At 51.7% G+C, this 22,341-nt stretch overlaps 7 protein-coding genes across 7 annotated transcripts; 4 read left to right on the top strand and 3 right to left on the bottom strand.

The window, feature by feature from the left end:
* The first annotated feature begins 1,005 nt into the window (after positions 1-1,005).
* ASPBRDRAFT_49025 (uncharacterized protein) lies at positions 1,006-5,774 on the top strand. Its single transcript, XM_067626225.1, has 3 exons — positions 1,006-1,573; positions 1,631-3,595; positions 3,640-5,774. The coding sequence occupies exons 1-3, from the start codon at positions 1,076-1,078 to the stop codon at positions 5,587-5,589; spliced, it is 4,413 nt and encodes a 1,470-aa protein (XP_067473644.1). The 5' UTR covers positions 1,006-1,075; the 3' UTR covers positions 5,590-5,774.
* A 951-nt stretch (positions 5,775-6,725) lies between these two features.
* ASPBRDRAFT_49024 (uncharacterized protein) lies at positions 6,726-7,462 on the top strand. The gene has a single exon (XM_067626224.1). The coding sequence runs from the start codon at positions 6,742-6,744 to the stop codon at positions 7,075-7,077; it is 336 nt and encodes a 111-aa protein (XP_067473643.1). The 5' UTR covers positions 6,726-6,741; the 3' UTR covers positions 7,078-7,462.
* On the top strand, positions 7,212-8,478 carry ASPBRDRAFT_426091 (uncharacterized protein). The gene is made up of 3 exons (XM_067624834.1): positions 7,212-7,462; positions 7,532-7,913; positions 7,982-8,478. The coding sequence occupies exons 1-3, from the start codon at positions 7,336-7,338 to the stop codon at positions 8,199-8,201; spliced, it is 729 nt and encodes a 242-aa protein (XP_067473642.1). The 5' UTR covers positions 7,212-7,335; the 3' UTR covers positions 8,202-8,478.
* Positions 8,408-11,497, bottom strand: ASPBRDRAFT_49021 (OPT family oligopeptide transporter). The gene is made up of 6 exons (XM_067626223.1): positions 10,995-11,497; positions 9,531-10,943; positions 9,320-9,485; positions 9,195-9,267; positions 8,747-9,144; positions 8,408-8,673 (listed from the first exon to the last, which is right to left on the bottom strand). The coding sequence occupies exons 1-6, from the start codon at positions 11,242-11,244 to the stop codon at positions 8,601-8,603; spliced, it is 2,373 nt and encodes a 790-aa protein (XP_067473641.1). The 5' UTR covers positions 11,245-11,497; the 3' UTR covers positions 8,408-8,600.
* A 1,804-nt stretch (positions 11,498-13,301) lies between these two features.
* ASPBRDRAFT_49018 (glycoside hydrolase family 72 protein) lies at positions 13,302-15,272 on the top strand. Its single transcript, XM_067626222.1, has 5 exons — positions 13,302-13,407; positions 13,462-13,499; positions 13,549-13,574; positions 13,634-14,401; positions 14,461-15,272. The coding sequence occupies exons 1-5, from the start codon at positions 13,327-13,329 to the stop codon at positions 15,171-15,173; spliced, it is 1,626 nt and encodes a 541-aa protein (XP_067473640.1). The 5' UTR covers positions 13,302-13,326; the 3' UTR covers positions 15,174-15,272.
* Positions 15,273-15,758: 486 nt separating this feature from the next.
* ASPBRDRAFT_49017 (M81 family metallopeptidase) lies at positions 15,759-17,774 on the bottom strand. Its single transcript, XM_067626221.1, has one exon. The coding sequence runs from the start codon at positions 17,695-17,697 to the stop codon at positions 16,177-16,179; it is 1,521 nt and encodes a 506-aa protein (XP_067473639.1). The 5' UTR covers positions 17,698-17,774; the 3' UTR covers positions 15,759-16,176.
* A 471-nt stretch (positions 17,775-18,245) lies between these two features.
* Positions 18,246-21,561, bottom strand: ASPBRDRAFT_138041 (cation-translocating P-type ATPase; the record flags this gene model as incomplete). Its single annotated transcript, XM_067618955.1, has 3 exons — positions 18,246-20,901; positions 20,967-21,232; positions 21,310-21,561. The coding sequence occupies 3 exons, from the start codon at positions 21,559-21,561 to the stop codon at positions 18,246-18,248; spliced, it is 3,174 nt and encodes a 1,057-aa protein (XP_067473638.1).
* Positions 21,562-22,341: the final 780 nt, after the last annotated feature.

Genomic DNA, 22,341 nt, shown 5'->3' with positions numbered 1-22,341 from the left:
CAGCTGCTTTGAGTGTCAACAAAGCGCCGCATAGTCTAACGCGTCTGCAGTCATAGAGTCATGGCTGTCATCTGGGAGGTGACGTGACCGGCGAGAATGCCTGCCAGGTCACCGCTTATCTTTCCGCTTTAGTTTAGTGCAATCCCGACGTCTCCTGCCATTTGCGAAAGTTGACGACTTTCTGCGCGTCGCGTAAACACGTCTACCTAAATGTAACACTGGGCAGGCTGAACGACTGATCCATAAATTATCACTAGGCTGTTGATACAGTTTCCTATGTCTATTGACCGGAGAGATCGCTGATCCTTTCAAGTCGAGGAGGAGCATTGCAGTCACGGCGCCTGCGTCGTCTTCGCCGCCCCAGGATACCCGTCATCTCTGCCTGAGGCATTTGAGGCGGTCAATGCAATATACGATATCACAAGAGCCAATTCAGCTTTTACAAGCTGTGCTTGCCTCGCCTGACAAGCCGCAATCTATGCGGATCGGTTTGCCTTTACGGTGGTTCTGAAAGTGTATCGTGGTTAGGTTAAGGACACTCTGATCACGCCGTAGCGGTTCCCTCCAGCATGTATTGGCTGACCGATTGCCGAACAGGAAGCGACACAACAGCAAGGGGCTCCTCACTACCTGGGAGCATCTAGAGGCCTCTTGGAAGAGGTTGATGAATTGTTGTGAGGGGACGGTCTATCTCTTCCATTTCCCATCCACCTCGTAGGAGCTGGGATGCTGCAATGTGGACTCACCAACCAATATGCTGCTGACATTAGGCGCCTCGACAGCGCATCAAGGCGACAGGAACAAGGCAGAAGCCCTCCGTTTTTCTCTTTCTTTTCCATTCTGGCCAATGGAATGTAGTGTCTTGTAAGGTTTCTATTATCGTCATGCAGACTATCTTCCCTCGAACAGGGGTGTCTGCAGTTACCCCGCTACTCAGCCGCGCGCCATCTCGGCGCGAAGTGAGGCTGCGCAGCTTAAGATGCTGCCTTGCCCGCGCCTTATGGTCTGCGTTCAACTTTAACTAATATTATCTCAATTGCGTTGTACACATCAAATTGACAAGCAAACCTCAAAGATGAAACGTTATTCCAAAAAAATCTGGCGGCGAGTGAAGGGAGGAGAAGATAGGAAAACGTCTATCGCGAACAGTTCCGTGCCAACTACACAATGTTGCGATGTACAGAGTTCGGGAGAGGCCCCCGAACTAAATCAGCAATCGGTGGATGTGGAAGTGACCGACCTGTGGCAGGTTGCCTACGAAGAACTAAGTCCGGCGGACAAAGGGATACTAGCAGGCACGAAGCAAGTCGGAAACCCATCCATACACCGTAGCAAGACACTCCAGATTGTGGATGATGTTATCGAAGCAACAAAGAGGCAGTATGAGGAGTATCAAAAAGGAGGCTTGAAGATTAGGAAGGGACCAGACAAGGAAGACATTAATATTCGAGATGTTGCACACAAAATTCTCAACGCTACACTGTCTTTCAGAGGAATTGCGAATGTGCTTGTGGCAGGTGACCAGACTGGCTCTGCATCAATTGCCTGGGGGATTGTGTTACTAGGATTGACAGTATGTGTCTTGCTGGGACTCCAGGAATATGGGGAAGCTAATAAGATCCGTCAAAAGATAACCTACAATCATCATCAGATACGCAAAGCTCAGTTTCAGTCGGCCGAGTTTCTGACAGATGTTCTAACTCGATGTGCTTTTATTGAAAAGGAGCACTATCACGACAGCAGATGTGAAACGCAGGATAAGGTTGAGGTTGCGATTGTTCAGGTCTACAAAGGTATCCTACGCTATACAGCGCAAGTGTATCGCATGCAACGAGCCAGTGTGGGTGAGAGATTACTGGAGAGTATTTTCCCCGTAACCAGCCATCCCCTGAAAGAAATAGAAGCAACAATCAGAAGTGACGAGACAAGGCTGCGCCAATGGGTTAGACATGATGAGCATCTGCAGAGCCAAGCCAAGGCAGAAGAGCTGCTCGGGCGGATAGACGAATTTGTCACCTTACTGAAGGACCTCCACCGGAAGTTTGACCTCTACAACCTACCAGATGCCGAAGGAGCTTCATTTGATTCATACCATAATCAGCATGAGGAGCAATGCCTTTCCGGCACAAGGGAGGAACTTCTCCTGCAGGTCAACGACTGGGGGTGTTCGTCAGACGGACCGTGTATCTTCTGGTTAAATGGAATGGCAGGCACAGGAAAGTCGACCATTGCGAGATCTGTAGCTAGGAGCTTTCAAGATAAGGGTCGATTAGGAGCGACTTACTTCTTCAAAAGAGGTGAGGGTGACCGTGGGAGTGCAAGGAGATTCGTCTCAACGGTCACAAGGCAACTTATCACTGCGATTCCCACTCTTGCACCTGGAGTTACTAGAGCCATTGAAGATGATCCTGATATCTCAAAGAGGGGATTCAAGATTCAGTTCGAAAAGCTTCTACTCGAACCGTTAAGCAAGTTGGATGAAGGTCCAAATGTTAGGAGACTCGTGATCGTGGTCGACGCTTTGGATGAGTGTGACGACGAGCAGGACCTACGCCTCTTACTGCAACTCTTCCCTCGGATTCAAGAATCAAAACTTCTTCAGCTACGGGCTTTCATCACTAGTCGCCCTGAGCTACCTATACAGCTTGGCTTTCAGGAAGAGAGAGTCAAAGACAATCACCGTGATCTTGTTCTCCACCGCATTCCCCAGCCCGTGATTGAGCATGATATATCACTGTTCTTAAGGCACAAGCTCGACCGAATCGCAAAAGAGCGTGCTCTACCACCCGACTGGCCTGGAGATGCCCAGTTCAGTGCTTTGGTAAAGATGTCTGTTCCATTATTTATCTTCGCGGCAACGGTGTGCCGTGTTTTTGGGGATTATGACCTGGACCCCATTGAGAGCCTCGCGGAAATACTTGAGTACCAGAACGAGGAGTCCAAGCTTGATGGAACATATCTTCCGATACTGCACAAAATCTCGAAGCACGGTGAGAGACGGCGAATAAAGATTGTGGAAGAGTTCCACGAAGTGGTTGGTACTATCATCATTCTAGAATCTCCGCTCTCCGTCCTTTCGCTTTCAGAGCTTCTTGGAATATCTACAAGGGCGATCAGTACTCGACTCAGCCGACTGCATGCCGTGCTGAATATCCCAGAGAATGAGTCTGCACCAGTGAGCCTTCTGCATCTGTCGTTTCGAGACTTCCTCCTTGATCCGACCACTCGAGAGAAAACGGATTTCTGGATAGATGGAGGCCAGGCGCATCAAAGACTGGCGGGGAAGTGTCTGGACATTATGCGGCGTCGACTGACAGAAAACATCTGCAAGCTGCCATATGAAGGATTCAAGAGGGTTGAAATAAGTGAAGAAACCCTTGGGCGATCTGTCACCGATTATATACCGAGAGAATTAGAATACTCCTGCCGATACTGGACACGGCATATGGTACACTGCAGAGACTCCGCAGCTATGATGGACAATGTCTATTCATTTCTGAAGAAGCACTTTCTGCACTGGGCCGAAGTAATGTGCGTCCTAGGTTATGCATTTGAGATTGTGGGGGACATTGAGATGATAGCGTCACTTATACAGGTAGGTATCATCGGCGTGCTCTCAAGCAGGACTAATAAATGTAGGGCAACGATAGCTCCGACCTCTCTGCGTTTCTTTACGATGCTAAACGGTTTATCTTGAAATGTCGACGAATAGTTGATCTGGCCCCACTCCAGTTATATTGTTCAGCGCTAATGTTTGCACCAATGGAGTCAATTATCCGAAAAACGTTCGGGATACCCTCTTGGGTATGCGATATGCCGGAGGTCGAAAAGTTTTGGAACTCAGAATTAGAGACAATCGAGGGGCATAGAGGTGCGCCTGTTCGGTCAGTAACTTTTTCTCCGGATGGGCGGTGGTTGGCGTCTGGTTCCGATGATCGCACAATCAAGCTGTGGGACACAACGACCGGTACACTGCAGCAAAACCTCGAAGGGCATCATAGATCGGTTCTATCAGTCGCATTCTCACCAGATGGCCAATGGCTTGCATCTAGCTCTGACGACAAGACCATTAAGCTCTGGAACCTGGGGACTGACTCACATAAGACACTAGAAGGCCATGAGGGTCCTGTCAGCTCAGTAGCTTTCTCAGCAGATGGAAAGTTGCTGGCTTCTGGTTCTGGTGATAAAACCGTAAGAGTTTGGAACCTTACGACAGGCTCGCATCTGACGCTGAAAGACCATTGGACATATGTTCGGGCAATAGCACTATCCCGGGATGGGCGATGGCTGGCATCGGGCTCGGATGACCAAACAATCAAGCTATGGGACCCCACGACTGGCGCTCTAAAACATACATTTGAAAACACGATCATGGTGGTTGAGTCATTGGCCTTCTCACCAGATGGCCGACTGGCGTCCGCTGCTGGTCCCGTTCAGGTCTGGGATCCAGAGAATCGGGTCCTACAGCAAACCTTAGGGAGCCTTAAAGATAGGGCCTGGGCAGTGAAGTTCTCACCAGATGGTCGGAAATTAGTATCCAGCTACTTTTTCGATAGGACCATCCGGTTATGGGACCTAGCAACCGGGACCCTGCAACGGACCTTTTCAGGCCATCTCTGGAGTGCCCAAAGTCTGACATTCTCACCAAACGAGCAGCTCCTGGCATCATGCTCAGCAGGGAATATGATTAAACTCTGGGACTTGGACACTACGCACAATAATACAGAGCCCGTTGTTTTCGAGGCCACAACTGAGTCGGCACGCGCTATTTCGCCAGATGGACGATGGCTGGCGTGTGTGTTTGAGGGTCTAAACATCAGAATCTGTGATCTGGACATCATGCATAGCAATCAAGCGACTGATGCCTCGAGGGTGACGGTGAAAGCACATGACTCTTCGATTGAGGACATGGATATCTCATCAGATGGAAGGTGGCTTGCTTCGGCTTCTTTAGACAATAGCCTCAAAATTTGGGACTTCAAACAATTGCTCGACAATCGAACAGATAACTGCCTACTGCAGACGCTTACAGGGCATAAACAGCCGGTTACAGCAGTGACGTTTTCACCAGATGGACGATGGTTGGCATCCAGCTCCGAAGATAACACTGTCAGGCTCTGGGACCCAATGACGGGCGCCCTGGAACATACCCTTGAGGGTCATAAGTGGGTCATCAGGTGCTTGGCCTTTTCCCTAGATGGGCGGTGGCTAGCTTCAGGCGACCCTGATGGAACAGTTATAATCTGGGACCCAAGAAATGGCAGACAAGTACAAAGAATCGACAGCAAGATGTACCTCACTAATCTTCGATTTACCAAAGATGGAAGGCACGTGCAGTTAAACATGGAAATGCATGAATTGCCATCATCAGCCTGCAGCGCCCCTGCTGCTGTCGGCCCCGAAATAGACATACAAGTCCAGCAAGGCGGGTGGGTCTATATACAAGGGGAGAGTAAGTTTTTGTTACCACCAAACTTCCGTGCAAATCCGGCTATTCATGGTGGGACTATGGCTGTGTCCTATAGGCCTTTGGGGATGAAAGGGGCGAAAATCGGTCTATTTCAATTCCGCTCCCAAGTCAAGGAGTGACTGGCTAGCGCCCGTGCTCGATTTGGAAGCATTTGCTGAAGGGAAAAGACATGGCAGAGTAGATGGTAACCTCCAAGCTTCATTATCAATGATGATTCGGACTGACAATTTATGTTGATTTATTATACTCTAGATTGTGTCACATCTCAGTGTTAAAAGACCCTTTTGTAGTGATTCGAAAGTAGGATATACTACTAACATGCTGTATACCAAGCTTGTTGTGGAGGACAGCGATAGTAGTAATATGCTTGAGTTCGCATGATAAGGTAAAACACAGCAGCACTGTCGGCACTAGTTAGCAGACAACCTGGCCACTACTTTAATGACTATATATAAGTTGCTGGGGTAGTCCAGGGGTTTCAGAGGAGCCATGTAGCTGTAAGATTACTCTCCAATCAGGCTTTCATGGTGCAGATCTGAGCATGTGTGATGTCTTTCATGGAGTGTCCGCGCCTTTTGAAGATTGCTGTCGCCGATACAGCTTTCAGTGTCGCGGCGGGCTCACCTCGAACGCCAGGTAACGTGCAACTCCATCTAGAACCATCATTTCTCTATTTGTAAGGGCTGAAACAGAGGAGCTTTGTGGAGTCTGGAAATATCTTTGGGCTGGGCTCCAAGATCGTATGCGGCGAGGTCGTGACATTTTGCTTATTAGAGAACGGTGTCCGTGGTGGTTCGTAGTCACCACCAGCAATCTAAATCAATATATTTCAATATGAACCTACCACCAATCATGGTTTCTGTGCGCCCACGAGGGCGTCGGCCGAATCTCCACCAGCGTGGAATGTGCCAATTAGGACGCACGGGGACGAGGGTGGCTCTATCCGCCAGACTCCGGCGGGAACCCGACCAACCGCCCTAAAATGTCTATTATAAACATCCTGATCCACCAGAGACCAGATGTGCCTCTCACAACTCACGATGGCTTGTTAGCTGCGGAGCGATGTGTAAGCGCGACTGCTTTATTGGCGCGCTGATGTTAGCCTAAGATCTCACCCCTGCATCGAAGTGGTCCACGGACAGACCACCCCCGTCGGAGACACGCGACGATGGCATGATTTGGGGCAGATGCAATGAGATGCTCTTCTTTGTGCACTGGAAGCTTTAATCCATCACCTGCAATTGCTGCGGATCTTCGCGTGTTTCCAAAACATGCAGGAGATCGACGAGGCAGTCATTGCAGAACTTGAACTTCTTAAACAACCAAGTCTCCCACATCGCGGGGCTAATACGATGTTGGGGCTGACAGCCTCGGATGTGGACAGGCAGCTGAAGCCAAGACGATCCATCGATCCAATGGTTCCCACGAGGACCCAATGCAGTGTAACCCTGAACGACAATGGCCCCTCTGTTCTGGTCCATGCGTATCCGGACCCCTCCCATCGATTGTCTGTTTTCTGTAAATGGAACGGCTTCAACACCGGACGCAAGACTAAACGACCGCGAAAACGAACGGCTGCAACCTGGCCGTTGAGCGACTCGGTCTAGATAGGCCATGTGCGCTATCGTCAACACTAAAACTGACTTTAGGCCGGCTGACACCCCCCACTGCTAGGCAAAATTAGTGCAAACCTATCGTCAGACTGCCTTTAGCAAGCCGAGGCCATCATTATAGGCCACGTCTCCTGAGAAGCGGAGACTGACAAGAGTCTAGCCTGAGCAGAGGATATATAGCTGGGACCCCCGTCGGTTCTCTACGAATCCCTACTAAACTCCCACCACTCCATACACTACCCACACAGCACAATGGGCGACGCCGCAGGACTCCCCGACTACGTTCTGGACCCCAATGCGGTTCTCAACGACAAAGACGCCGCCTGGCGTCACGGAGGGCCCCCAGACTACAGCAAGACGCGGGCTTACTACGAAGAAAGTACTACACCCCCCTACCACAGCAACCCCCTCCCCCCCACAGATATATACTAACAAATGAATGCAACAGCCAAAAAAATGACCCACGAATCCGGCAGCCTCCCCTTCCTCGTCGAGAACCTCGTCAAGAACTGGGAAATCGAAGCGTCCTTCAAGACCAACCTCGCCGACTGGCGCACCATCGACCACGACACCTACCACTTCACATTGAACGGCGGGCCCCCTTTGAGCGGCGAGCACATGCTGAAAGTCGGCACGTATAATGCGCTCCTCACGCCGAGTGCGTACTACGATCCTGCCCAGAATGATTTCGAAGCCAGCCACAAGTCGTTTAAGCGCATGATGCCGACGTTCGCGTGGGAAGTGCTCGAGGTATATAGTGGGCCGCCGGTCGTGGTGTTCAAGTGGAGGCATTGGGGTGTGATGGCGAGGGATTATGTGGGGGTTAATGAGTATGTCCAATACCTGTCTCTTTTTATTTATAGTTCTACGTGTGTGTATGATGCTGATAACGGTATAGCAAAGGAGAAAAGGTCAAGATCGCCGCGCACGGCGGACCTATTGATATCCAGGGCATTGTGATCGCCAAGGTTAATGAAGCGTTGAAGTTGCAGCGCATTGATGTGTGGTTTGATCCGTTGGAGATGTTTCGCCAGATTGCGAAGGATCATGAGCAGATTAAGGTGGAGGGCGAGGAGAAGACTGCTTCGGTGTGTCCGTTTGCGGGGGCTAAGGAGTAGACGGGTGTGTTGATGACAATGTATATTTGAGGATATGCTGGGATGATACGAATTTCTTTATGAGTTGATTGGTGTCTTCGCTTTCAAGATATGTATTGTATGCGATAATTGTTTCTGTTTATCTTGGCTTCGTATGTTTCGTGCCAAGTCGTGTGTATGCTTCATTGGAATTATTCTAAGCAAAGAGAAATTTAGAGATACTCGTTGCCGATAATGCTGTACTGTAGGCTGGCAAGGTCATGATCCCATATACTATCACTTGATTACATCCATTGAGAAAATTATACATTGAAGACATTCCATCCCATATTAAATGCCCATCTATTCATAGGAGACACTCTCTACTCCCCTCCGCTGCTCATATCCCAAACATCTATCCTGTGCACCGCGTCCATCCATCTACAACGTCGCCGGATTCACCTTGCAATAATCCAAATTATGGATATCGGTATTGGGATTGCCCGCCCAAGTCCTACTCAACATTAGCACCCATCACACCCTTCCCCAAGGAGTCAGTCAAAAGAAAGAAAGAAAGGATAACTCACGGAAACGCATGCTCCACCCCACTGCCTCCAAACACCGCAAATGTAAGAATAAACACACAAATCTGCGTCCCGCCATCCAGCGCCGCCGAGACAATATAATTATACTTATTAAACAGCTGGGGATGATAGCGTCTCAACCAGAACTGAGCTGCGAATCCCAGCAGGAAATACGACATGATGGAGGCGTTGATCCCCACGAACAACCAGCCCATGTACCAGAGGATAATGGAGGTGTTGAGGTAGGAGAAGATCGGGTGCGGGTAGAATCGGTTGGCGAGGTAGAAGGGTACAGGGACGATGAAGCCGACGAGGTAGGCGATGGTGACCCATTCGTAGCGACCGCCGATGGAGAACATGTCGTTGGCGATACTCCAGGCTATGGCGAGACTGTTGAATTGGTTTGGGGGTGTTAGCTTTGATGTCTTGGGGATGGGGATGGGGGACTTATTTGGACGTTGGCGCCGCTCCAGATGTTGGTGCCGTCGATGGAGATGAGGACGTCGGCTTGGTTTCGGACGATGCTTGATTTATAGTCAGTAGGGTAGGTGAATGAGAATAAGAGGGGGTGGCTACATTAGCATCATCACGTAGTTGAAGAGAGCGCCGATGATGCATCCCATTACTTGCACGAAAAACGTGCATTTCGGGGATAGATGCACTTGCTGCGCTAGTCGCAGATCTTTCGCTAGGACTTGTCCCTGCTGCAGCGAGTTGTAGGTGAAGCAGGTGAAGTAGAGGTCTGTTGCGTTAGCTGGGTCAAAAAGCAGATAAATAGTTTACGTACTGGCCAATGGCTTCCCCGGGAACATGTAGCCCGCCAACATCTGACAGATAGGCTGGACATTGAACTGGAACCCGGTCAACCCGTACTGAGCACCGAAGAAGAGCATGAACACGAGCGTCAAGATGTTGCCAACGATGAATCCCCACCACGGGAGCGTCGACTTCATCGCATACAAGCAGCCTAAACCAACAGCAAAGCTGCTGATCAGTACAGCGCCCCACCACCACAGCGGAGTGTCCTGGTACAGATTGCGCAGCATGAGACGATAGTGCGGATCGAGCGTGTCGTCGTTGATGCGTCGTGCGAGGCGTTCCTCAGGGGTCTCCTGGTTAGCCCAGAACTTGTAGGTCTCGGGCTTCAACCATTTCTTCAGTTTGCTAGGGGCAGCCCAGGCCCAGCCGACCTTGATATCGTCGAAATCCCAGAGCAGCATATGGGTCAATGTGGCGGTCACTCCCATGTTGGAGGTGATGAGGTAGACCACGTATGTCCCGGTCAGCCAGGGTAGGCCCTGCTCTTTGAGAGCCGTCGGATCGACAATGTATTCCGAGTTGAGAATCAGCGTCTGGTTGTACTCATGGTAGTACGTAGAGTTGGAGTCGCCGTAGTAGAGCAATTGAGAGAGGAACGGAAAGTCCTGAGAACGCCAGATATTGGCGTAGTAGATGGCCATGAAGAGGATGATGCAGCCCAGGTAGCCGATGAAGTTGTTGGTCATGGCGTACAGCGGATACCACAGTGGCGAACCCAACGAGGCGATGTAGTTCCAATCAAAAGACAGGGAGAGGAATCCGAGTCCCTCGTTTCCAGAGGCACCGCCGAACAAGTTGGTAAAGACCAGACTGTGCTGGTCGGCCAAGCAGAAAATTGAGAATCCTTCTAGAAGTGGGAAGATGTACTCTGGGATGATAGTCCAGAAGAAGAGGATGAAGAAGAAGATATAGAAGATCTTCATGCGCGCCTTCGACTGAGCCTTGTCTTTGTGCAACGACTCGAGCAGACTGCTGATGGGCAGGGTCATGGGCCAGATCATCTTGGTGGGCCGGACGATGACATCCCGGAGCAGACCGGCAATGCCGAAGCCAATTAACTGAGACGACAGCACGATAAAGACGGCCGCAGCGTGGTTGGGATAGCCGCCGTAGAAGAGCTGTTGGGCCGACAGGGCCTCGGTGGCCAGTGCAGACTGTGTGGCAGCGGAGGACATGAGGGAAATGGCAGCATGTTCTTTGGCGTTGAAGGGACCCGGGTTCAGTAGCTTTCCGATGACGCCCCGACGGGGGATGGCATATGCCATGAACTCTCCCAGAATGTAGGCGATCACTGTCAGAAAGACTTGCGAGACATAGATGGTCTGTGGCTTGAAGTAGAAGATCTCCTGGAGGACACCCCCGAAGATGGACAGACCGGCTCCTACCAGCGGTTAGTATGAAGACCACGTTGGGATTAAGAAGAGAGCATTACCCAGAAAGATCATGCGAAAGCTCCATGGGTTCAAGGACGGATCATCCTCGACCTTGATGATATGAGTGACCAGATCTTGCGCCGTGCTCACCACCTGGTCGCTGTCATAGTCATCATCTTCACCAATGCGCACCGTCTGGCCCTTCTCGAGGATCTGAGGCTCTACCACGGGAGAGTCCTGACTCGACTTCTTCTCGTCATAGCTGGATACCTCCTGGTCGGGAGACACACGGGCCTGCTTGGGTTCCATGATATCGATGGACGCGACCTGAAAGGAGGCTTTCTTCAACCCAGCCAGGAGGGGCAGCCTGCATTATATACGAGCGCACCCTCCTCGACAAGCATTTCTAACAGTAGCAGCACATGGGGGTTGCCACATGGGCCTCCACGATAAGACCTGCCGAGCAGAGTGGCTGTCGTCTGCACAGGGTCGAAGCACTCAACCCTGCAGGCTAAGCATTTTTAGCGTCCAAGTCCGATAAGCCAGGACCTGAACACGACGTGATAGTGTGTAAAGCTGATTGTCTTTGCTTGTTTGCAGATGCAATCCGGACGAGCTCATTGGACTTGATAAGGGCATGGCGTTCGGTTGGCATCGCTTCATGCCTAGTTCCATGATGAACCACTGGCAGCGTCGCATTGTAGAACCCTGGCCCACTAGTATACGAGGTTGGACTGTTATTTGTGGAATTCAGATTGCTGTAAGACATTTAGATGCCGATAAGGCTCTTGCCTCGCTGTTGTACGGTCGGGGATTTGGTTGAGGAGGTTGTGTCTACCGATGCCAGCCGATGCAGCATCACGAGAGGCAGCATTGACTGTAGATGTGATAGTGAGTTTAATACCCCAATTGGACTATATACACACACAAAAGACAATAGAAAGAGCATTGGAAAAACACTACCTCTCGTCTCTTCTCCATCACACTCGCACATTACTCTTCTCTCTTGCTTTTCTCTCTCTTTCTCTGGGGTCGGCACTAACCCCGAATAGTCGAGAATCGGCAGTCCGACGGATCTCCGGGGGCCGCACGTCCAGCGCCGATCGCTACTCGTCCAAGCCAAGCAGCACAGCGAGACAGCAACACCGCAGGCAGTGTGTCACCGACCATAAAAATGCTTGCTTCTGCCCATCCAGCCATCATTCGTCGAGTCTACTCCATCCAGTGCCAGCCATCGCCCCCAAGGCCGCGCATCTGAAACCAACCGGTTGGATGAAATCCCCCGTCGGGTGGCCCCCCGAGCGGCCACTTGCTGGGATCATCGCCCGCAACGCGTCAACCGCAATCAAACGAAGGATGCGAAATTATTCAGAGGGCCTTCCTTCTATGTTTTTCATTTTTACCAGTCTCTCTATCTACTGTAATTTATTGTGGTGGTTATTTTTATTCGGGTGATGTGTCCACTGGACGGCACGTGGAAGCAGAAATTGCTCCCTCGGGACGAGTAACCATGGCGCAGTGTGTGTGTGCCGGTAGTCCGAAAGGCGCCCTAAACTCCGAGGCACGCACCATTGCCATTAATTCCCTTTCAGCATTGATTTCTGCCTGTCCCTGCGACCCTTTTGACCCTGTTTACCCTTTGACCCTGGATTCAGGGGCTTGGTGGACTCACAGCAACGGGGATAGGGACTTGGTGACCCTTTTGACCCTGTGACCCTCCCATTTTCCCTGGTCTAAAATCGATGTAGTCGTAATGGCGCCAAAAGGGGAACAGAACTTATCCATGTCCGAGCAGCGATCGGCCAGTCACCAAGCCGGCTGGATCCGAGAGACCCGCTGCGTGGGAACTCCCAAGAGTCGTTAAGCAAAGCCAAGAGATCAGCCAAGATGTCGCTCGCGAGCCTAATTGCTGAAGTCGATATCGTTGGTCTTTGTACTCCATAACTACCGCATAAGATTTTATCATCATGTCTGGGGGCTGTCAGCTAATCGAGAGGCTGATGATGATGATGGGTCCCTATTACCCAATCGTCGTGCCGCTTCATCAGAAGCGCCAGTCTCTCAATTGTTTGGCCAGCACTGACACAACCTTCAGGGGGGGCCAATGGGCTTAGGCAGCAGGCAAATGCGGCCCTAAGAACTAATAAGAGTCCAGACTAGCAAAGGTTCGCCTCGCTGGTCTCCATCTCTTCCCTCTTAGTCCGTTCATTTCCTCTCCCACTTGGTCTCTCGCTCCAGATTCTCTTTCTTCTTCATCCATCCATCTTGTCTCCTGCTTAGCCTTTTGCTTGGTTTTCTTCCTTTCGTTAACCACCACACTCGCTCTATCGTAATAGCAACCGCCCACATTCGTTCTATCGCATCTGTCTTCTTTCGTTCACCTTCTTCACTATGAAGCTTGCCGCCTCTGCTGTAGCGGCGGCTGCCCTCGTCGACGTGGCTCTCGCCTCGGCCCCAGCCATCGTCATCAAGGTAGATGCCATCAGCATCACCCTCACGAGTATCCATCCCACTGACACTGTCTAGGGATCCAAATTCTTCTACGAAAACAACGGCACGGAGTTGTAAGTTACCTATCTACTTCTTTGGAATCGCACTTGCTAACTGCCTCAGCTTCATCCGTGGTGTGGCCTACCAGCGTAAGCCAGCACCCCAACACTACCTCTGACATCGTAGCCTCAATTTAACATCCAAACAGCCCCCTACAATGACGACGGCACGACGACCTCCGCTGGCACGGTGGATTTCGTCGATCCGCTCGCCAACGAGACCATCTGCAAGCGGGATCTGCCGTACCTGCAGGAACTCAACACCAACGTCGTGCGGGTGTACGACGTCGACCCGGACGCCGACCACAGCACCTGCATGAACCTGTTCGCGGACGCGGGCATCTACGTGCTGGCGGACCTGTCCTCGTCGGACTACTCCATCGTGAGCAGCGACCCGCAATGGAACCTGGAGTTGTACAACTACTACGCCAGCGTGGTCGACTCCCTGGCCAACTACACCAACACGCTGGGCTTCTTCGCCGGTAACGAGAACTCCAACAGTGTCAACACCACGGGGGCCAGTGCCTACGTCAAGGCCGCCGTGCGTGACATGAAGGCCTACATCAAATCCAAGAACTACCGCAGCATCGGTGTCGGATACTCCGCCGCGGATGTCTCGGAGATCCGTAACGACCTGGTGGACTACTTCAACTGTGGTGACTCGGACGATTCCGTCGATTTCTTCGGTGATAACGTCTACGAGTGGTGCGGTGACTCTAGCTACACCGAGTCGGGATACAATGTCATGACCCAGGAGCTGAGCAACTACTCTGTTCCGTACTTCTTCTCCGAGTATGGTTGTGTCACTGTCCAGCCCCGTTCCTTTAGCAATGTCCCTGTCATGTACGGTCCGAAGATGGATGGCTGGCTCGCTGGTGGTATTGTCTATGAGTACTTCCAGGATGCCAACGACTATGGTACCCCCTCCCCCATCTTTTCCAACTATCCCACGTATCCACTCACTAACTTCAATCAGGACTGGTCACCATCTCCGACGGCTCCGTCAGCACATTGACCGGCTTCTCCTCCTACTCAAAAGAAATCAACAGCGTCAGCCCCACGGGCACCAACAGCGCCAGCTACACCCCCACCAACACCGTCGCGCGATCCTGCCCAACCGTCGGCTCCAGCTGGGAAGCCGCCAGCGCGCTGCCCCCCGCCCCCAACTCCGACCTCTGCTCCTGCATGGAAGAGACCCTCACCTGCGTGGTGAAAGACAGCGTGTCCTCCAAGAAATACTCCGACCTGTACAGCACCGTCTGCGGGTACGGCGTCTGCGAAGGCATCACGGGTAACGCCACCACGGGCACCTACGGCGCCTACAGCATGTGCGACACCAAGCAGATGCTCAACTGGGCGTTGAACGCCTACTACGAGCAGCAGGAGGAGAAGGGGAATGGGGCCTCGGCGTGTGATTTTGGTGGGTCTGCTACGACGACGTCGACGACCTCGCCCACGGGGACTTGCTCTTCGTTGCTGAAGGCGGTGGGTACGGCTGGTACGGGGACTGTGTCGTTGTCTGCGGCGGCGGGGACGAGTACCGGTGATTCGAGTAGTAGTGGTAGCTCCGAGAGTAAGTCTGCTGGTGTGCCTGGGTATGTGAGTTATACTGCTACGCTGGGGTTGAGTCAGTTGGTCGCGTTTGTTGCGGTGGGTGTGTTGTCGGGTACGGGGATGATTCTTTTGTAGGTTGGTAAACATTTAGTGTATAGGAGGTGGTTGTGTAATTGGGAGAATGGTTAAGAGGATGGAGGAGGTGTGCTTGTGATTGATGTATTAGTGCTGGTCAATTGATATTATATTCTTGCGATGTTTTTTCTATATAGTGAAATTGTTGTTCAACTTTACTCTTGAGTAGATTCGAATGTCTATGGGTGATCCAGACAAAAGGAGTGCAAGCTCAAAGCGGAGATTAACCGATCAATTCACCGGGGCAAGACAAGATGGAAAAAGAAATAAGCCAGGAGGGGGGAGAGAGAGGGGGACCACTTCAATAGTGCCCACTAGTCGCTAGTTAAGCCGTGGCATTGGTCGCTATTTTGGGAGAAGAAAAGCGGAGTTTCCTTCCATCCCGTCCAATGTGAAGAGCGCAGTACATTAGCAGGGGTGCACTATGGAGACCGTAAAGCTTGTTTGTGGTGGATTCTCACTTCTCATGTCGCGGAGATAGGGGAATCAGTGGCACTGATCAGGCGGTGGTTGGGTGACTATACGAAGCAACATGCCACCAGATATTCGGATTTAGAGGTTGTAAGAAATAGGAAGAATATGGATAATTGGATGTCAAGCTATGATCAGTTATCATGTATTTGGTTGTGTGACATTGTGTACAAATATATCTTCATCATGAGTTGTCCTACGTATCATGGCTCGTATCACTGCTGGCATATACTGTTCCGGTGGATACCTATACAACTCCTGATATCCGCTAAAGACGAAGAGAAGACAGCTGATGTGGAAGCCGGAGATTGGATGCTACCAGTTAAATGAGACAAGTCATGACCGGATCCAAGTGAGACACTGAAGAATCCCGAGATCCACAACAGAATGGCCAGCACGGCTCGGAGTAATGATGGCAGAAGCACTGCTTTATTTAGCACATCTTCATCACGTGCATGACAAGGAAAACATCTGTCCGACGTGAGTGTCCACTCCTTGCAGGTCGCAGACTTTCTTTCATTCTGCATGCGGCCTATGCCAGTGACTCGTTTGAAGGCGCAATCATCCGTGCACAGAGATCGGGTGGCGTTGAAAACACCTTGTCAAACGGCCACATCGGACGATTGATACGATGATGCCCTAGACGCTCCAAATCCTGGTCAACCCCTCCCGGCGTCAACGCCAGCAACCAGTCGGCCGCCATGTCGAACAGTTCCGGTTCCAGATAGCCAATTTTGACAATAACAATATCTGCTGAACGCGGATTAAGCTTCATGTCGGTAAAATCGTGCTCATGATGATACGGCTTGCGAAGTTGCGTAAGGATCGCAAAAACCGAGCCAACTTGTAAAACTGCCTCGACCACTGCGTCTTTATCACCGTGCTTGATTGCATGCACTCGCCCCGTCATGGTGAGAGGGCCGGCGTGGGTGTAGTCCACCTCAGCTCCTGCCGTAACGGTGACTGTTGCACCAACACCGGCCTTAACTATCGTCTCTATCGCGTGTGGTCCTGGCAGACTGGCGTAGATGACAGTCGGGCCTGACTCTTTTTTGAACTCAGGTCGCGCGAGCAGCTGTGTAAGCCCCCAAGTGACGTCTCCAGATCCCCCAGCGGTGGGGTTGTCGCCCGAGTCCGAGATGAAGAATGGTCGTATCGGGGATTTCAATGCGGCATCAATGCACTCTCCATATGATCCTGTCGGACCAACAAAGTGGAATTGTGCATGAACTTGCCAGAACTTCCTGGCCAGACGCTCCGCTCCGGCTGCGACGGCCTCCTCGCACGTCCCGGTCACCATCACCACGGCGCAATTACGCGGTTCGTCAGCCCAAGCATATCCGACCCAGATGGCTGCATCGATGATCCCCGGTAACGATTCAACCTTGGGTACGAGCTCATAGAGGCTTTTAGCTGGTTCAACCCTCGTAGATGTCTGTTCACCTGGTAATAAGATAGGTAGAGGTATCCACGCCTTCAATGGCCGATATACCGGCCCTCCCTGTTTTTGCCGCGCCAATAGATCAACCAAATTCCGACACGCACGCTCTTTTGTCTCCGTCTCATCCTCATGCGGTGCCATACGATAACAAGTAATCAGATCAGTCTGATGCGCCAGATCACGCGAGACATTGCCATGGAGATCCATCGACGCTGAAACAACGACATCTGGCCCAATCACCCGCCGGATTCTGCGTAGTAGCTCATACTCTGCATCGTCGAGACCCTCCACGCACATAGCCCCATGTATATCAAACCATAGTCCGTCCAGCGGCGTTGACGCGACAATGTCGGTTAATCGGGTTATGATCTCGTCGGCCAATTCTTCGAAGGATTTCCGTACCACAATGCCCCCGGGTAGCGCGTGTCCGATTAGTGCTCCTCGCCAGTCTGCTGCGTCGCCTAGTTTTGTGCCGGGATGGAGGAAGGGATATTCGTCAATGATCTCATGGGCGCGGCGAGGATGAAATGCGGGGGCGAGGGTACGGGCGCGCGTGAACATGGAGGTTTCACAGGCGAGGCCGGCGATGGCGATGACGGGGCGGGGAGACATGATGAGATTATAGCAAAAGTCACGTCTCTTTAGAGCATTTCCTGGTAAGAGAGAGTGTGTGATGGAGTGAGGAGGAGGTCAATCAGTTGGTGTTCCGGCAGGCTTGGAATGCGGGGATCGCCGATCGCTCTTATCTTTGCATTCCCCGCTTATCGCAGGATGTTCTGCTCAGCTGTACCACAGTGGACGTAGAAATGTTGACACGCGAAGAAACAGATTTTCTATCTTTTTTTTCAATTTAAAATCTATCCTAATCATTCACTAAACAGGTCTCTCAGTAACCTGGAATATCCCCCTCCACACTATCTATACCCAGCTCCCCTATTGAAATGACAGCACCATACTTCGTGACTGGCCATTTATGGGATATACCCTCTGCTGGGTATAGAAGCCCCCATTCCGTCAAACACTTCATACCTACGCCGACACTGCATCGCCCGTAATACCAGTTCTGCATTCTGCAGCATGTAAGCTCTCAGAGGACGTATCCCAAGAGCGGGTTAAGTTTACTCTCCGGCCGAGTGATATCTGACCGGAGAGAGCACTCGTTAGGGTTGCTCTGGTGTATTTCCCAACGATCCCAACGTCGAGATCTTACCGGCTCTGCGACGAAAGAAGACTCGCTTGGCCCACTTCCACGATTCAACGCCGATGAAGAAAAGAACAACTTCGACGCCAACGATACCCCACTCCCATGTGATGGGTTTGTGCTTGAAGACGACGTCGTTCAGACGAGGGATATAAAGAATCGGGAACATGGTGATCCACCCGGCCATGATGGACCAGAAGAGGAACTTGTTGCGCCAAACATCGTACATCCACTGGGTAAAGTACTTCTTGGAATCGGGCTGCATGCGGAAGAACGACCGGCGCAGATCGATCATCTCCCACGCCAGGAAGAGCGCAAACCAGGTCAGACAGACAAACGTCGTCGCACGAGCTTTAAAGACCAGCTCGCAATCTTGGATCTGATCCGACCACTCCTGGTTGCAGCCCCGGGCTAGATTGCCGTCACCGAATCCCCACATTCGAACAGAGAATGCGGCCAGACAGAGTGCTGCGGTCCAGATGCCATAAACCAGAATGTCGATGATCACCTCCCACGTGAAGATACCTTGCTTGCTCTGGGGAGGACGGTCCATGATATCGGGGGCTGCTACCTCCATTCCAAGGCCCATGTCAGGCATACCGGAGGTAATCATGATAATCCACAGGATCTCGACCGGCGCCAGGGGAAAGACGGACTGATTATCGGCGTCCTTGAAAGCCAGTCCGATGAGAAGGGTACAGGCCTGAGCGATGTTTTCAGCCAGCAAATGTAATACAAATTTCTGGATGTTGTCAAAGATACGACGGCCTTCTTCAACGGCGTTGAGAATGGAGGCAAAGTTGTCATCCGTAAGAATGATATCTGACGCATCTTTGGCCACGTCCGATCCCGCCTGTCCCATGGCGATACCCACGTCAGCATGTTTCAAAGACGGCGAATCGTTCACACCATCACCAGTCATGGCCGCGAAGCGATTGCGACGATGAAGGGCACTGATCATGCGCACCTTGGTCTGGGGTGCGCAGCGAGCAATGACCAGGGGAAGAGTGGGCAACACATCAATTTCTTCATCTGACAATTTGTCGAACTGGCCTGCTGTCATAACCATGGCATCTGCGACATCAGCAGCCACGGTACTAAAATCGGAAGGAAGAATTCCCACTTGCTGGGCGATTGCTCGTGCAGTGCCCGGATGGTCTCCAGTGACCATGTGGACGACAATACCGGCGCGATAGCAGGCCTGGATTGAGCCGGCCGTCTCAGGTCTGGGCGGGTCGTACAGCCCAATCAGACCTAGGAAACACAGATCCTTCTCAATACTATCGCGTTCCAGCTCAGAGCCCTCAAGTACCCGTGGCTGTTCAGTGTACGGACGTTGAGCTAGTGCGAGTACTCGCAGTCCCAACTTAGCCAGCTCCTCCATATTCTGGAAGATCAAGTTGCGATGTTCTTCAGTGAGAGCCACGGGTGTGGAGGAACCTTGATCCCAAACGACTGACGTGCATGAATCAACGATCCTTTCGACAGCACCTTTGGTGAAGATCATGGTGGCGTTCTCTTGGTCATCGTTCGATCCTACCTTGCTGAAAATCACAGACATTTTTTTCACTGTAGAATCAAATGGATACTCGGCCTTCTGATGCCACAGCGCACCTTGGCCTTTGGTCCAACGATCACGATTCCAATTGAACCTGGATGCGAACACCTGAATCGCGATCTCCGTGGGCTCACCTCGTGCATTCCATTCACCATTTTCCGATTCAAAGACGTGAGAAAGGTTGGCCATTGAGGCGACGTTAAGAAATTCCTGGAGTTGCTGGTTGTCTGAGAGGAGATCTTGGATACTGGCTGCCGGATAATGATCATCCCCCTCACCAAACTGCAAAGGAGACACAGGGGCAAAGCTCACATCCCCAATGGTTGGGTTGAATGGCTCATTGGATGTGCCAACAGAATATGTTCCACGAGACGGGATCCATGCCTTTTTGACCACCATCTTCCCTTGGGTCAACGTACCAGTCTTATCAGAGCAAATATCTGTGACGGCACCAAGCGCCTCCAAAGAGTCGAGCTTGCGAACGATGACGTTCCGCTCCACCATCCGCTTGGTGCCAACTGCCATGGTGATGGTAAGTACAACTACCAAGCACGCAGGAATCATACTGATACCGGTCGCAACCGCGTACATGATGACTTCATTGTTGCTGCTGAAAGAGTTGGCAGCCATGCAGACAATAGCAAACACAACTGCGACGCCAAATAGCAAACAGGCTAGCTTAGACAACTTCCTTTGCAAGGGCGTCCCAATATTGACGCCAAGAAAGCGACCGACGGCATCCGTTCCCGTGAGGGTCCATGCCTGGACATACCATCGTTTCTTGGTTTCTCCATCAGGGCCACGCTTGACCGGACGGCGTTTAGTGTTGCTATTGCGCAAGGCGAGAGCGATGGACCCGATTTCGGTGGACATGCCCGTGCCAATGACCACACCACGGGCACGGCCGCGGGTAACGGTGCTCGAGCTGTACGCGATGTTAAGACGGTCTCCGGGGCCTGTGTCTTCCTTGAAAGTTGTATCGCATTCCTTCTGCACAGGGAGTGATTCGCCAGTCAGGAGAGCCTCATCGGTTTCGAAATTCACTGCTTCGACCAATCTGTTTATAAATGGGTTCTTAGCATCTCAATTGATAATATATACCGACATTGGAAGAACACTAACCGAATATCGGCAGGAACAGTATCCCCAGTCCTCAATTCGACCATGTCGCCCGGCACAATCTCCTGCGAGGGTACGGAGAAGGTTTGACCACCCCTGGAGACCGTGCCTGTCGGCGACGAGAGTGAATGAAGAGACTCCATGGTCTTTTCCGCCGCATACTCTTGGAAGAACCCGACGACGATATTGAGGACAATGACCGCACAGATCACCCCACCCTCGATCCACGACTGAATCCCGAAACTGACCGCCATGGCCAGAATCAACACCTGCAGCAACGAATTGGATCAGATATCGGAATCGTAGGCGCATTTCATGCGATAACAAGGAGAGTGGGCCGCTTAACTAGCATCATTGCATTCGCCACCTGCCGGAGGAGAATCTTTGCAATCGAGACGCTTTCGCCCTCGTCCAACTTATTGGGACCGTACTGGTCCAGACGACGACGAGCTTCCTCGGGAGTTAAGCCATCGTCCAATGCTGTACCCAGTTCCTTGATGACAGTCTCATATGGCAGAGCATGGGCCGGTCCACTCAATGGACTTGGACTGGCCCCAGGGCCCCGGTCGGAACTCGAATGTTGTTTCTCGCTTGACATTAGAGATAGCTGGTATGTCGTCAGCAGTTTACGAGGATCCAAGTTTGTATCGCGAAGCTCAGCGGGATACCTTTCCGCCTGGGGGGAGTGGCTATTTAAGAGACTGGGAACCACCTCGTGGAAGTCTCTGGATCTGGCTGCCCCAGACTCATCCTTGTCCCCGGCTCCCCATTAAAGCCATCTATCGCCCCGTAGGGTTGGCGGAAACTTTGTCAGGAGGGGTTCAGGGTCCAGGCATTGGCGCCGAGACTGTTGTCTTGGTAGCCGACCGCATCCCGCTCCGCAGAAGATGGCTTGTACTTTGGTTAACCCAACGGGAGGATCTCTGCCAAGCCTCGTGATACTCCAGACCAAGAAGTGGCCGCTTGGCAACGAGGGCCTTTTTGGCCACTCACTCACTGACTGTTATTATATCTCGTCAGGATTGGTTGATTTGGGATGGTATTCCCTGCCGATCGATTGACAGATCGTGGACGGAAGGCCTGGGCAGACGGGGGTAGAGGATTCCATTGGTTAGCACCGTGACAGTTAACCCGAAAGCATCTTCACGTGGATGATATGGCTTCAAGATTGCCTAGAGCGATGCAATCTAGTTGCGCCTAAACACAATCGACAGTCCGACAACTCTGTTCTCCACGCTGTAGCTCCCTTTTCTTTGAGATAAGAATCAGCCACTTCAGACCAATCAACCCAGAAAGACCAAGGTGGTAGATATCCTCTTGACGCCCATTAGTAACAGTAACCTGGTCCAAGGAAGTCTGCTAGGATAATGTTAGTCAA

Source organism: Aspergillus brasiliensis (genome assembly GCF_001889945.1).
Source record: "Aspergillus brasiliensis CBS 101740 unplaced genomic scaffold ASPBRscaffold_21, whole genome shotgun sequence".
Lineage (NCBI taxonomy): Eukaryota > Fungi > Ascomycota > Eurotiomycetes > Eurotiales > Aspergillaceae > Aspergillus > Aspergillus brasiliensis.
Note: the sequence above shows the minus strand (reverse complement) of the source record. Positions and strands in the feature narration are given on the sequence as shown.